At 40.8% G+C, this 14,880-nt stretch overlaps 3 protein-coding genes across 3 annotated transcripts; 1 reads left to right on the top strand and 2 right to left on the bottom strand.

The window, feature by feature from the left end:
- Positions 1–2,020: 2,020 nt before the first annotated feature.
- On the bottom strand, positions 2,021–9,048 carry sdha (succinate dehydrogenase complex, subunit A, flavoprotein (Fp)). Its single transcript, XM_083898585.1, has 15 exons — positions 8,947–9,048; positions 8,247–8,330; positions 7,665–7,826; positions 7,345–7,488; positions 6,795–6,959; positions 6,527–6,675; positions 6,223–6,347; positions 5,734–5,902; positions 5,104–5,299; positions 4,855–5,026; positions 4,585–4,703; positions 4,287–4,398; positions 3,834–3,964; positions 3,124–3,237; positions 2,021–3,006 (listed from the first exon to the last, which is right to left on the bottom strand). The coding sequence occupies exons 1-15, from the start codon at positions 9,007–9,009 to the stop codon at positions 2,920–2,922; spliced, it is 1,992 nt and encodes a 663-aa protein (XP_083754711.1). The 5' UTR covers positions 9,010–9,048; the 3' UTR covers positions 2,021–2,919.
- A 265-nt stretch (positions 9,049–9,313) lies between these two features.
- ccdc127a (coiled-coil domain containing 127a) lies at positions 9,314–12,303 on the top strand. Its single transcript, XM_083886788.1, has 4 exons — positions 9,314–9,347; positions 10,348–10,482; positions 10,830–11,074; positions 11,192–12,303. Exons 2-4 carry the CDS (start codon positions 10,353–10,355, stop codon positions 11,636–11,638), a joined length of 822 nt encoding a protein of 273 aa, XP_083742914.1. The 5' UTR covers positions 9,314–9,347; positions 10,348–10,352; the 3' UTR covers positions 11,639–12,303.
- Positions 12,304–12,959: 656 nt separating this feature from the next.
- On the bottom strand, positions 12,960–14,763 carry mrpl32 (mitochondrial ribosomal protein L32). The gene is made up of 3 exons (XM_083897652.1): positions 14,617–14,763; positions 14,316–14,512; positions 12,960–13,473 (listed from the first exon to the last, which is right to left on the bottom strand). The coding sequence occupies exons 1-3, from the start codon at positions 14,708–14,710 to the stop codon at positions 13,225–13,227; spliced, it is 540 nt and encodes a 179-aa protein (XP_083753778.1). The 5' UTR covers positions 14,711–14,763; the 3' UTR covers positions 12,960–13,224.
- Positions 14,764–14,880: the final 117 nt, after the last annotated feature.

The following is a 14,880-nucleotide window of genomic DNA, read 5'->3' as shown; positions in this document are numbered from 1 at the left end:
GCTGGAGCTGAACGGCCTGACGAAAGCCACTTTATCGATCAATGACTGCGACTGTGTGTTGTGAAAGCTGTGGCGTGTTACGTAACATAGCACTGGCCCGGGTGTTTGTGTGTGTGTCACGCAATATCTGTATCTGCTTTTCTTAGAAGTAGCTGAAAGACAATTTCTAGTATGTGCCAGATTTCTTAATAAATAAAAGCCAACAACATACAACCGACCCACCGTCCGTTCTTATTTGATCTATAAACCCTGTGAACGCAAGTGTGTCTGCTTGACAGCGGCACCAAGAGAATCATCACATGATGAGAAGGAGACGGCAAGGCGACAATAACAAAGCGTAGAAAGTCTCTTCCCCAGCACATCACAACAGGAAGTGAGGAGGCAAAGTGTGAGACACAGTGACCGACGAGGACACCCACAAAATACGGAGGTAAAACAATACACAGTGATTTTTATCCCCCCCCCCCCAATTAACTTTACACATTGTTAGGTATACTTGTACATTGCCATCATATGAAGTGACAAAAATGAGCATAGGTTGCGTTATTATATTATATAATATAATAATAATAATACACTGTTTCCAGTGAGAGCACGTCACATAGCGAGGAGTGTCAGCCATCGTGTCATATGATTTCCTGTAATAAAAAAAAAAAGCTGGAGAAATATTAGTATAGGGAAAGGAATGAGAGCCACTGTGAGTTCTCCTGCTTTTGTTTTGTCCCGGTCAGCTGCTCTTCCACACACATATCACCTCACATATATGTTTTAATATTTAATATTCCTCTTCTTTTGCCCCTGTCACCTTCATCAGTCCTCATCTTCATAACCGCTTTGTAATTCCAAACCTTGCCTTTCTTTCTTTCTCTCTCTCTCACAGTCTTCATTCTTATTGCAGGTAACCTAACTCTAGGATTTCCCTTTGCAGTGAAAGCATGGCATGTCATCTAATCCCTGACACACATACCAGAGAGTTTTTCTGACCACTATCGCTTCCTTGGACTCGATTGGATGCCCTGAAACTATGTGGAAGGAAAAACGCTGATAATAAAGGCTAAAACAGAACTACTCCACCACAGAGTCTCATCTTCACACTGTACGTGCCTCTATAGCAGAGTTTCTCACCCCACTTCAGCTCTGCTGAAGCCTGATAACAACCCATTTATTTGAATCAGGTGTGTTGGAAACATGCAGGACAGTGGCTCCCCAGGACTATCACTATTCTTGTTAAAACAGAGGATTTATTGAATACAAACTGCCTTAGGATATTGTACTGTTACCTTATAAAATTTGGTGAAACACATATAAAACAAACTTTGATCCTGTACTTAAACTTCAGTAAAGATTCGTAGGATATTTCATGTTAAAATAACAAATTCTGGTTCTCAGAGAATACTGCCTTGCCATGTTTTAGATGTTACCCTGCTCCAAAATTCAAATAACCCTCATCATCAAGCTCTGCACAAGCCTGATAACAAACGTTTGTCAATTTTTTTTCTCTAAATAATTTAATGTTTCAACCTTTGTTAAAAAAAAAAACAATGTTTCAACTTGAATTTTTTTAAATAATATATATTTTTTCAAAAAATGTATGTTTCAACTTAAAAAAAAAAAAAAAAAATGTTTGTTTCATCTGAATCAGGTGTGTTGGAGCAGGGCAACATCTAAAACATGGACAGGACAGTCTTTCTGTGTTAATGTGAGATTTGTTTCCCCTTGTCCTTTTTGCACAACACAAGAAAGAATCCCAACCTTGTTAAAAAGGTAACTAAACAAAGTACTTTTTAAATTATTATTATTTAACTTGAGTACATTTTAGACCAGAGTAGAATAGTTCTCTTTCCACTGCTGCCAGTACCTGTCTTACAGGGTCAATTATGTGTCCCTACTGCCCCCCAGTGGAAGTGAAATGTGACTGGACACAGTGGGGGGATGCAGTTTCTCTCTGCATTTTATACTTAAATGAATTTTTGATAAGGTTTGGACTTTCTTGAACAAATAAATGCGAGTAAAACCAGGATTAATTCAACTCATTTTTATTCTTAAAAGTGGTGAAATAAATTAGGTCACCCATGAGATGAGTGAGTACAGGAAGCACAGCATGTGGTTGCAGAGTAGGTGCAGGATGTGTCATGCATTATCAGGGAACTGCTCATATCACATCTTCTCTTTAAACTGTAGGAAATATTCAGTAACCCGAGAAGAACACACGTCATTTCCACCCTGCAACACTCCAACAGCTCAAAGCACGACTGAACTTTGACTTTTAACTACCAGAATGTATTCCAAAAAAGACAAGAAAATGCATGGAGACGTTACTGTTCCAACACCACATGGCTACAATAGATTCAAAATGCTTAATTTCATTTGCAAGAACAACATCGGCGCTTAAGCTTGATTAACACCATCAACTGTTGTATTTTACCATTTGGACCACAAAAAATATCAAACACTGAAGGCCATAGTGAGCGAGAAAAGACTAGTTATTACTTAAACACAAACATACAGTATAACTTGCCATGTGTAGTGTACATTTAGGCAATATTTACATACTTCATTCTAATCGTTTTCACTCCCACATCATCAGCTGGAGGCTGAAAACTCCCGTCAGCCACTTGTCTCGAGTGTTTTTATGATAAATACACAAAAATAGCTCACAGCATGTTGCCATTATATGATGCACATGATTACACCAGGACAAAAGCAGAGGAGCAGGAAAGGGACACAGAAAGGATGAAGTTGATAAGACAATACTGTATTTAACTATTCTCAATGCATACATATGTGCAACCAAAAGCAGAATCTGTCCCAAAATGCCATCTCTTTTGCAGGGTTTACATGGTTTTTTGGAATAGAAAAACGAGAATTCACGAATGAAGTAAGGAGATGGAGAGGAAGACTTTTCTTTCTTTCTTTTTTTTAGTAAGAGCGAATGGCAGGAGGGACGTGAGCGCAGTCCTGTTCATCCAGGGAGGAGTCGATAACAGGACGGTATTCCAGAGTTACCTGTGATTGGACAAATATAAAAAGGTATATTTATTAATATGACAAAACACCATTACCCTTCAAAGTCAGAGAATACACTGTGTATGTGTATGTGTGTGTGTGTGGGAGAGTCTGTACCTTGCCAGTCTTTGGGTCCACAGTGGACATAGTGTGTTTCCTCCAATGCTGTTCGAATGGCTTCTTCTCCTGACCCTGCAGAGGCTTTGAGTAGTCATACTCATCAACACGGTCCTGGGATTTAATTAAAAGACATCACGTGAGACAGAGGAGTGTTTGTAACCAAGGATGGGAAGTTACACTTACTGGTGGTTAAAGTTACAGCAGAACAGAGGGTGGTTTATATTAGTGCTGGGCACTAGGTTAACACACGTTAACGCATGGCTCATGCGTCGTGTTTCCATGACGACTGACCGGAAAAAGATGCGAGTGACGTCATGTTTACGTGTAAGAACACCAGTGTCCATGCATCGTTTACCAGTTAGCTCCGTTAGCTCCGTTGGCTGCATTAGGGCCTTTTAGCGCCGTTAGCTTTGCCTACAGTCGAACTGGAGCGGTCTGTTTATTAAACGAAAAGAGCAGCGCTACAAATAACCAGCGTACCTGTGTACTGCGTATGTGTGCCTCTGTTTTTAAAGTTTAGCGCTACTCATTTAACAATCCGGAGTCACGTAAACATGGCGTCACACGTGTCTTTTCAGTCAGTCAGGCGTCATGAAAACGCATCATGCGTTAACATGCCCAGCACTAGTTTATATAAAATGAGGCGAGGAGAACACTGACGGTTTGTTGAAATAGCGTAAACACAGATAAACTGAGTTCAAACTAACCTTGAAGTCTTCTCTCGCGTGAGCTCCCCTGCTCTCCTTTCTCTGCTCAGCACCGTGGATGGTCTGAACGGCGTTCAGCATCAGATTCTGCAGCTCCAAGGTTTCAACCAGATCTGTGTTCCACACGATGCCTGGACGAGACGAGGGAAGGAAAAATGATTATTGACCTCCGCCAAGGAGGTATATGTTTTCGCCGGAGTTTGTTTGTCAACATAACTAGAAAAGTCACAGACAGATTTGGATGAAACTTTCAGTAAATGTCTGCTATGGGACCAGGAACAAGTGACTGGTTACAATACTCGCTATCTGACCCAGGCACGCCGGCAGGGTGTATTTTGTAGGCACTGAGCTGCCTTGGCGGAGGTCTGCGCTCTTTGAGTGCTTTTCTAGTTTATTTTTTAACCTGCAGTGAATCAGAACACGTGGAAGTGTAAAGCGAGTTTGGCGTCGCACCTCTGTCAAAGGTCTTGAGGTCATCCATAGTCTGGTAAATGGCATCCATCTTATCACATCCCTCCTTCAGAACAGAGCCAGTACGGAACACTGCAGCATGAGCCTGCATGGTCTGAATAGAGAAGAAGAATAACACAACATATTTCTATACCTGGCAACTATGTTAAGGCCTAAGAGAAGAAGACACCAGATCACTACTTAGAGAAAGGACATGAGGAATTGTTTACCTGTAACTGCAAATTTGAGAATGAACTTCCAAATGCACAAAAACTTAAAAAAACAGGCCTCACTTGTTTACCTTTTGCATGTTGAGCCTGATCTCAGAGGTTCTCAGGCTTCCGTTGGCAAACCGAAGCTTGTCCAGGTTTGCCACAGACTCCTCTCCTGCATTTGACTTCAGAGGGGACAGTTTCTCTCCTGAAGGACAAACAAGACCCATGTCAACAGTGACACAATATGCACAGAATCTGTGACAGCTTCAACTGTTTCAACCATCATTAACCAAGTTTATTTCTACATCTAAATGCGCTGAGGAAATATGAAAGGGTATTTGTTCAGTGGTCCTCACCAGGTTTGTGTTCCTCTGCGATGGTGAGGGCACAAGCTCTGCCGAACACAACCAGATCCAGCAGGGAGTTGGCACCCAGTCTGTTCGCACCATGGACACTGGCACAACCTGCCTCACCACAGGCATAAAGACCAGGAACCACCTTGTCTTGTCCATCAGTGTATGTAATCACCTGTCAGTGGAAAAAAAATTAGTGTGTCACTTTACACGTGAGGACGCGTACAGTGCGAGGGGACAAACGTAACCTACCTGACCCTTGTAGTTTGTGGGCGTGCCACCCATGTTATAGTGAACAGTGGGCAGGACAGGAATGGGTTCCTTGGTGACGTCAACTCCAGCGAAGATCATGGCGGTTTCCGAGATACCAGGCAGTCGTGAGGCCAGCTGCTGAGGAGGCAGGTGGTGAAGCTGCAGGTACACATGGTCTTTATCGGGACCGACACCCCTAAAGGATTAAAGACATTAGCAACGGCATCATACTCAGCGGTTTCAATCCAACTATGTAAAGAGAAAGACAATTGAGTGTGAGAATTGAAGTTCCATGAGCTACATTTCCATTGAAGTTAAGGTTTTCAACAAATCTTTCCATCAACTGCTCTGTAGCTAATGCTGGGAGTTAGTTAGTTAGTAAATAAAGTGTTTAAATAAAGAGCACCAATAGCTGTTGATAAAGGTTTGGTCATTTCAATCACACGATTTTTAAGTGCACGCTTTCATTCTTTTCAAACTATCTCCATTGCACTGATTCGCATCTAGCTTTTATCGATGTGTCACCTTTTCCATCTTCCCCACCATAACAACTTTAATAAGATATTTCAAAACTCTTATAAATAAATTGAAGTTACCATCAGATTGAAATTTGCATGTTGAATTACACACCTGCCCTCTCTGATCTCTATGGTCATGGAGCGGGACACAACGTCTCTGGAGGCCAGGTCTTTGGCGTTGGGTGCGTAGCGCTCCATGAAGCGTTCTCCCTCGCTATTGATCAGGATCCCACCTTCACCACGGCAACCCTCTGTGATCAGGCAACCGGCTCCGTAGATCCCTGTACAGATTGTTGTGTTAAAACCACCGTCTGTCCTGCTCACATTTCACTACACATCACGCAAGAATCAATGCTCGACATCACATGGGTGTTCACATTTGTGTTAGAGTTTGCAAAATTTGTCTTGGGATTAAGGGGGCACACATTATTCCTCCTGGTTACCATGGTAAATTTAACAGGCAGTTTGATCAAAATGTTGTGATTGTATGATAACTTGTCAAAGAATTATCTTTGCAATAACAATAACTAAAAAAATAGAGCTATTTTAATGCTTTAACTTTAGAAGTAACATAGGTTTATCGTTTTTCTTTTTCCCTCACCAGTGGGATGAAACTGTACAAACTCCAGATCCTGGCAAGGCAGCCCAGCTCTGGTCACCATTGCATTTCCATCTCCTGTACTGGTGTGGGCAGATGTGCAGCTGAAATAGGTTCTTCCGTAACCCCTGGAAGAAAACGGGTCTTGTTTAATCAACAAGGAAGGAACATGGTTTAAGATGTACATATGTGAATATGCACATTTCTTATAAACTCTGAAAGAGTAAAAGCTTAAGGCTGACACAAGACAAGAAAATATGTGTATTTGTTCTGTTTTGTCGAAGAGAACAACAAGAAAGTGACCTACCCAGTAGCAATTACAGTATTCTGAGCTCTGAAGCGGTGAATCGATCCGTCCTCCATGCATAGAGCAATCACTCCTTTACACTCTCCATTTTCCATGAGCAGGTCCAGGGCAAAGTACTCCACAAAGTAGCTGGTGTCATACCTTAGTGACTGAACAATAGGCAATGGAGGGCAGAGGAACAAATGTAAGAAATGTTCATTGTTAATAGAGAGAATCTCAAAGCAAAATAATTATTTCAAATATAAAATGACAATGAGAAAGGACGTACTCGTCCATAAAGTGTATGCAGCAGTGAGTGCCCCGTCCTGTCTGCTACACAGCAGCAGCGATGAGCCTGGCCACCTTTTCCGTACTTGAGACTCTGACCTCCAAAGGCCCTCTGATAGATCTTCCCTTCTTCAGTGCGGCTGAAAGGCATGCCAAAGTTCTCCAGCTGCAAAAGAAAGGAGCCATATGAACTCTTTTGATTCTGATCAAAAGAGAGAGTTGACATCTGGTCTTTAGTTTGATGCAGTCCATCCTAGGCCTTAAGATAACACATATTTATTTATAATGAATAAACTGTTTTATATTTTGTATCAAATAAAAAAAAAACCTTGTTATTGAAAACAGAACACCATAAATGCGCCTTTTTACCTATGACAAATCATTAATATGTACCCTTTAATGGCAGTTCTAGTGAAGTTATTGAAAAAGAATGCTGTACATTTACTGACTATTCAGTGGTAGGAAAGCTGATAATCTCGGGTGATTACTATGATGTATTTTCCATAGTAGTATAATAATATGTACTAGTATAAGAGTACGAGATAACTTACCTCCACTACGGCTGCAGGAGCCTGCTCGGTCATGTAATGAATAGCATCCTGGTCTCCAAGCCAATCAGATCCTTTCACTGTGTCATAGAAATGCCATCTCCAGTCGTCTTGCTCCATGTTCCCCAGAGCTGCATTGATCCCACCCTTCAAAATAAGCCAACATCGATCAATTCAATATAAGAAAAAAAATGGTCCTGTTCTAATGCAGTCAGTTTAGTAGAAGCCTTAAAACAAAGTTTTATTCATTACACTTTGGCAGAAAGAGTTGCGTCTTCTGAAACTATGCAGACAAACACAGAAAATGAAACTTGTAGCTGTACCTGTGCAGCGACAGTATGAGACCTGGTGGGGAAGAGCTTGGTGACACAGGCAGTATTGAAGCCAGCCTCTGACAGGCCGAAAGCAGCTCTGAGACCTGCCCCTCCAGCTCCTACCACCACAGCATCAAACTCATGATCCACAACTGGGTACTGGGTAGAGATCTGCATACAACGAGGGAGAGACAATATTGTAATTCTTCATTATTAGACATCTGGGTCAGGACAATCTCCAGAAATGGTCGTTCACATTTGAGGAATGCAGCAGGCCAATTTACTTGCTGTGATTAAGAAGCCATGTAGCATTTATTTAGCATCAAAACTCTTGATTGTTAATGTGTCCACGCTGGGCTATTGTAAACACGTCTTCTGTAGAGCTGACATGGCTCCTGATTTAGATTAAAAGGTTACTTATGGGGTAATGAAACATCTCCACAACAATAACTATGCACGGACAGTATTCAGATATGCAGCCCCTCTACACAATAGGGCTCTGGTAGCAATCCCATCATGCAACACTTAACAAAATTCATACAAACAACCTATATCCTATCATGCATCAAATACAACTTTAATGACACTCACGTCATCTGATACTTTGGCATTATTCTTCTTGCCATAGATGGAGAAGTGAAAGTTCCTGGAGCACTGGACTGCAGCAGCTGGGAGCTAGAAGGAAAAAAAAATCCAACAAAAGTGGAATGAATAAGACCATAAAAATAAGAATACCTGGAGAAAACACATACTGCATTTGTTATGTTATCTGTTACGTCAGTTCCGATATTTAAGGCGTGTTAGACAGACCATGTTTTGCTTTACGGTCTTTAAATAGTTTTAAATGGTTTATCATGATCGTTATTAACTACAGTAACAGAAAGTTGCCATTAAATATACGTTAACGCTGCTCTTTTACAGCAACAGCAGTAGTTGTTATTCACAAGGGCAACCGAGGTGACTGTAGTAAACAAATGTTAGCGTACAGACTGCTATGTTGACATTTCACTAAAAACGTTACTCGCAGTATTTAACGTGAAGCAATCCACGATGGTTAAACGACATAGAACGCTTTGTTCGACTTTGAAATAAGGTAAATGGGCATTTTTTTCCCATGGTGTCACATTGAAACACCCACAGCTGCACAAGTTACGAAACCCCAGAGTGCCGGTTACGAAAGCTGAAAATACATGATCGTTCAACCTTTCCGTGTAAAGAGGTTTTGACAGTACACAAAAAGGAGCGCGTTCAGATGAGTTAAATCCTTAAACTGCAGTTTATAACAACTCACCGATTTTGTTTTAGGTAATGCCCTCCGGGAGAGAAGACGGGATGCAGCGCGGACACTCGCCATGTTGTCACTTCAGAGGAAGTACTAAGGAGGAATGATATTCCTCTGCACTGGACAATACCAATCCTTAACAATAGGGGTGTCACTTATGCCACACACAATTATTATCAATTTAAATGATATTGAAGTGTTACCTTGTATACAATCCACGTATTATGAGTAAAGAACAAATCAAAACAAACATTAAATTACTTTAATATTCAGAGATAGTAGGTCTTTTATATAGGATGGCGCACATGAATCGCCCTCGGTTGGTGTAGCTGGACCGCTAAAGCATTGAAATTGTATAATCTTGAGCGAGGAGGCACAAATATACAACTGACCTAGACTCTTATTTCAAGGTGAGACACGGCTCCATATATTTACTAGACGTACACTGACATGGTGTCGCAGTAACAAGGCTGTCATATTCACGCTACGTCAATATGGAATAATATTGCGAGCATGACCCAGCAAGGGAAACGTTAGCTAGCATGTTAGCTCATAGCTAGCATTGATCTGGTTAGCCGGTGCTGTCAAACTTTCAGTTTGATGTTGAAGCCCGACGCAGTGCTTTATTCAGTGCTTACAAGCTAACTCTTTAATGTCTAGTTTGTGCTTACAAAATAATCCCCGAAGACCTCACACACACACACACACACACACACCATCCTCATATAATATATTTACAACATAAGTGAATTGTTCTATTTCTATACCCACGGTTCTCAAACTGTGGTACGCGAACTTCCTCTCTTAATACTGTTCTACTGTATATACCAGGGTAACTAACTAGGTAAATAAAACAAAATAATAATTAATTAAATAATAATAATTAGAGTCACGTTATATCTCGCTGCATCTTAATCTAGTGTCTATGTGAGGAAGATGATGATGAGAGAGCAAATTATCTTATTGGGAATAAATCTGCCTCCTGTGAAAAGTCTGTAGCTCACTTTGCACGGCATATTTACACCACTGTATTTTAACATTGTTGATCATGGTATGGTGTTACTGTAAGAGCTCAATATTTTCTCAGGTGGTACTTGGTGTACAACGTTTGAGAACCACTGTGCTATACAATACAATACAATACAATAGTGAAACACGTTGAAACCAGAATCATTACTTATGGACAAAGTATTGTGGAAGGAGATAGCCAGGGTATATATAGTAGGGAGTCGCTAATTATGAAAACAATAATGCAGTTTTCTTAGTTACAATGAGAAGACACTGTTATTTCAGAAGCACCACCCAAACTGTGTTGTAGTTTCTGAATATTTGTCATCTTTCACACACAATGTACATTTAAATAAGAGCACTGTCACTGACGATGTTCTCTGTGTATATGAATGACAACAGCCTCCATGAACAACTTGAATGACCCACCCAGATGGAACATCCAACCACACGATAGAGGAAGGGGGGCGGGGGCCGGTGATGGCAACCAATGGAACTATGCGCTGCTGGTCCCTATGCTGGGACTGGCTGCATTTCGTGAGTTACACAAGTAGATGCATCTACATCTTTTGAGTGTGTGGATAAGATAGGATAAGATAACAGATGCTGTGTAATTTATAGAGTATGCAAAGCATACTTAAATTGAGTGAGACAATATGGAAATATACCAACACATTCAGTTGATTTTTAATCTGGACATGATAAACTCACATACTGTTGCAGACAAGTACAGTTTTGTCATTTCCAGTTAAAAAGTCTTTAACCCGTTGGATTTTTACAATAAGTTTACAAGAAATCTTTTTATATATCCTGTACTTCATTAAAGCCAGTGTAAGTTTTATAAGGAGCCCATTCCTTTGTCTTATCTACCACCACCCCATTAGGTTGGATCTGGACCAGGGAGTCTCAGAGGGAGATCCAGAATGTCAAAGATCAGTATGACAAGGATGTGTCCAAAATAAGAAATGAAATGGAGGCACAATACCGGGAGACACTGACAGAGAGGAGCAGATCTGTTGCTTCACTAGAGCTACAGTTGGAAAAGGAGAGCCAGAAAGTGAAAGGCTACAGGGAGGCCATGATCTCACAGAGCCAGCAGCTGATGAAACAACGGAAACAACTACAACAGGTTAAGTCTGGTCTTGCTCTCACTTTTAACCGACCCTGCATTTTCTATAGTTATACACCTCTTGTAACTAATTTTTTCCAATGTTTCTCTCCATGACATGTACTTCTGCCTTATAAGGAAAGAGATACCTTGGAGGAAGAGAAGCAAAGGCAGGTGAAGTCTGGTGCTGCAGGCGCTGTGCTGCATCACGCCCTGCAGCGAGAGCAAGACTGGTATCAGCGAGCCTTGGCGACTCTAAAGGAGTTAGAAGGTCAGCTTGTTGAACGCCAGAATGCCTACTGTTCCCACATTCATCCTCAAAAACAGCGGCGGGAGCTGGAGAGGAACATACTTCTTAAGGTCGTTAAAGACCCCATTGCAGCAGAGGTAGATCTAGAGTCTGACCTGATGGATATTTTTGAGAGAGATACCCACTGTGCTGAGCTGCTAAACAAGGACAAGAGGAAGAATGGAAGCCTCATGTGGGTTTATCTTAAGTACTGGCAGCTGCAGGTCACTGTCCAAAAACACAAAAAAGCAGAGGAAGCATTATTAGGAGGGAAAGTCCAGTTTGACACAAAGTGACAAAGGTTGGCTTTTCATTTGACTTTGGAAGAACATTGAAAGTATGTGGATCAGGAATGGAAAATAAATTTCATGATAACAATGTTAAGGAAACACAAGGTAAACTCAACAAGACAAGGTTCAGAAGCTTACTGATCTAATTTAGCATGCTGAAATACAAAATCACTTAAACTTCAACTTAATTTTACTGTGGGAAAACTGTATGTGCAGTGGCATTTCTTTCTCTTGATAACATATTGGATATTTAACTTTATAGTAGTATTTACACAGATTAAATAGCCTCTCATCAGGATATTGCAAAAATAATTACAATTTTAATAAATAAAACACTATATTAAAGCAAAACAGCAACAAAACACCATCACCGTCGATACAATTAATTTATTGTTATGGTATGTGAGGATACTTGGTATCAGTTTTTTCATGGACTGTTGTGGGAGAGATTTAGTGTCATAACTATCAGGGATGAAATGGGACTATTTCAGGTGCATGTAAATTTAAATAAGGGAAAAGATCACACAGGATTGTGCTCAACACTGACATGTTATTGCATTAAACACCGTAACCCACACTTTATGCCTGTAAATAAATGACTATCTGACCATACAGCATTTTTATTAATTTATTAATAATATTCCTTAAGAAATGAAGTGTTTTATCTTATTTTTGCCCATAACTTAATGATTATGTCAATACATAGTGCAAGCCTTTATATATATATATTTTGTTTAAAAATGTATTTTCTTCCCAGGTTGTTTATGTTTGCTTATGTTCTCTGGAGTCTTTCAAGTGCTAATGTATTGACCCATTGTACTGCACACCAGTTTTTATGTCCCATCAACATGTTTTTCCACAAGGGGGTGCTGTCACTGAGTTAGTATATTGAAGAATGATTAGTGCAAGCTCATTACTTTCATCCATCCATCCATCTTCTACCGCTTTATCCTCCACATGAGGGTCAAGGGGGTGCTGTGCCAATCTCATCTGACATAGGGCAAAAGGCGGGGTACACCCTGGACAGGTCGCCAGTCCATCGAAGGACTGCATATAGAGACAAACAACCATCCACTCTCACACTCACACCTACAGTCAATTTAGAGTGTCCAATTTGCCAAATTTGTCTTTAGACTGTGGAAGGAAACTGGAGAAGTCTGACTGGAGGAGGACTTGGCGTTCTGCACATGCACCAACATTTAATTTCAACATACAGAACCACAGCACCATCCATCTCACTGTTCAATGTTTGTTTTCCTGTGACGTAAAAGGCACACTACCTTTAGAAAAATACAGTGAAAAAAAAAGGTAAACTACGTCCGATTGTTCAACTCAATGAATTTATTGCTTATACACTTTCAAATGCACAGTAAGATTCTTACAAACTGACAAACAGTTAAGCAATAACAAAAACATGAACAAAGATGTCTAGTACCAACAGCTCCAAAGACTTCTTACCCACACATTAATGACGGAGTACAGTACTTCCCATTTCATTCACTGAACAACAGCCTGGACAAACTATGCTCTACACTAGTGTGTATCCGAGTGGACCAGTGTCAAACCAAAGGTGTGTCACCAACACGGCTTCATTAAATGAACCAGGCAGGCCTCTTCCTGGGCCTCTCCACTATCCTCTTGTCTTTGTCTTGCTGACTTGGCATCTCATCCTCGTAGAGCACAACCGTCTCCACAGCTGGTGCCTTCAGTGGGCCTCCTTCCAGCGCTTGAATCTGCTGACGGATCAGACGAGTCTCCTTGCACACCTTAGCATAACAAAAGCCACACATGATATGTTTCTCCTTCAAGTGGCCACACTCTGGACAAGGCTCGATGTTATTCTGAGAGAGAGAGACAGACAGACTACAGATTAAAAATACGTCAAGACAACACTGGCATTTATAAACTGCAATTTATAATTAAATTTATTGTATGTATTATTATGCATTTATGTATTTTTAAATACACCAATGTTGACATGGCTAAAAGTTGTTTTCTTGTTAACTTAACTTCTATTCAAATAAAACCAGTCACTATAAAATGTGTGGATTATTGTGCTTATTAGTGGTGTATCGATATAACTTTTCAGAACTAATGCAAACAATGTGAACAAGGAAGTATGCATCATCGCATGAGGGTGAACTGTGAATGTGTTTTCATGTTATTTTAACATTATGCACACACGTGCAAATGCTTAAAACAACGGAGATCTTATTTTTCTCCCCAGAAAATGTGACAAGTTTGACGTTTTTTACGTATAGAGACTGTCCTGCTCATCCATCATGTCAAGCCTCTGTCTGGTTCTCCTCTCCTAATGTTTACTGTCATTATGTTGATGTAAGATAAAGTGGCAGTGGTCAGTAATGCAAGTAGAGATAGAGTAAGGTAAGAAAAAGGAAGGTATTTTTATGTATGGCCCCATGATTTACCAGGATGATTTTGAATTGTTTTATGAGGAGCAAGAAACCAGTGAAAGTTATTTTTAGTCACCCATTAAGAACTTTTTAAATGAATATTTGTCTTTAGGAAATAGAAGCTTTCAGTATTGAACGTGAGCAGAATTAATCTTAAGCCTCCCACATATTTCTGCAGTGAGGGAAACAATAATCTAGCGATGGTTTACTCGGCGGATGTAGGCTCTCTTGGTCGCAGAATGTTTTGTAGTTCTTCATTTTCACTGTACCTTGACTTTTATCAGTTTGCGCTCAGCTCTCCTTCTGGTGCGGTTGACCTCTATAGTGCGTCTCTTCTTGGGTGCTGCCATCCACAAAATGCTGTCCATGAGTCCAGGGATCTGCTCGTCCTGCTGATGCTCCTCCTGGTCCACCTGAGGCTGGAGTTGAGGTAAGAGGCTGGAGCCACTGACTGCCAGCGCTGGAGCTACTCACAGGGCACAGTGAGGTGAGGGGGGGGATACACCGTTACCTTCAACTCAATTCATTCTGCTCGGTAAGTTTCGCTAGAGCTGCGGTCGGTAAACTCACCCAAATGTCGGTCTAGTCCGGCCGCCTGAAGAAGTCTGCTCTCGATACGGAGCAAAGACTGTCTGAGACTGTGCACTAACGTGGCTAAATTCATGGTTATAACTGTAAACACGTTTCCTCTCCTTACATGTCAAACAGATCGGTCACTGAGGAACTTCCGGTACGTCACTGAAGAGCGACAAGTCAACTTCTTCTGTTCTATTCCCGGCAGATAAGACTGGTATTGGCGTCTATTACTGCCACCCTTCGGTCAAATCTGGAAAG

The sequence above is a fragment of the Microchirus variegatus genome (genome assembly GCF_963457635.1).
Source record: "Microchirus variegatus genome assembly, chromosome: 1".
In the NCBI taxonomy this organism is placed as follows: Eukaryota; Metazoa; Chordata; class Actinopteri; order Pleuronectiformes; family Soleidae; genus Microchirus; species Microchirus variegatus.
Note: the sequence above shows the minus strand (reverse complement) of the source record. Positions and strands in the feature narration are given on the sequence as shown.

Coding starts and splice junctions, on each gene's coding strand:
- sdha (XM_083898585.1), bottom strand. CDS start 9,009: ATGGCGAGTGTCCGCGCTGCATCCCGTCTTCTCTCCCGGAGGGCATTA. Junction 5,903..6,222: donor TGTACAGTTTCATCCCACTG/GTGAGGGAAAAA, acceptor CAATCTGTACAG/GGATCTACGGAGCCGGTTGC. Junction 5,027..5,103: donor CCACAAACTACAAGGGTCAG/GTAGGTTACGTT, acceptor TTCCACTGACAG/GTGATTACATACACTGATGG.
- ccdc127a (XM_083886788.1), top strand. CDS start 10,353: ATGAACAACTTGAATGACCCACCCAGATGGAACATCCAACCACACGAT. Junction 10,483..10,829: donor GCTGGGACTGGCTGCATTTC/GTGAGTTACACA, acceptor CCACCCCATTAG/GTTGGATCTGGACCAGGGAG. Junction 11,075..11,191: donor AACGGAAACAACTACAACAG/GTTAAGTCTGGT, acceptor CTGCCTTATAAG/GAAAGAGATACCTTGGAGGA.
- mrpl32 (XM_083897652.1), bottom strand. CDS start 14,710: ATGAATTTAGCCACGTTAGTGCACAGTCTCAGACAGTCTTTGCTCCGT. Junction 14,513..14,616: donor CGGACTAGACCGACATTTGG/GTGAGTTTACCG, acceptor CCCTGTGAGTAG/CTCCAGCGCTGGCAGTCAGT. Junction 13,474..14,315: donor GCAAACTGATAAAAGTCAAG/GTACAGTGAAAA, acceptor TCTCTCTCTCAG/AATAACATCGAGCCTTGTCC.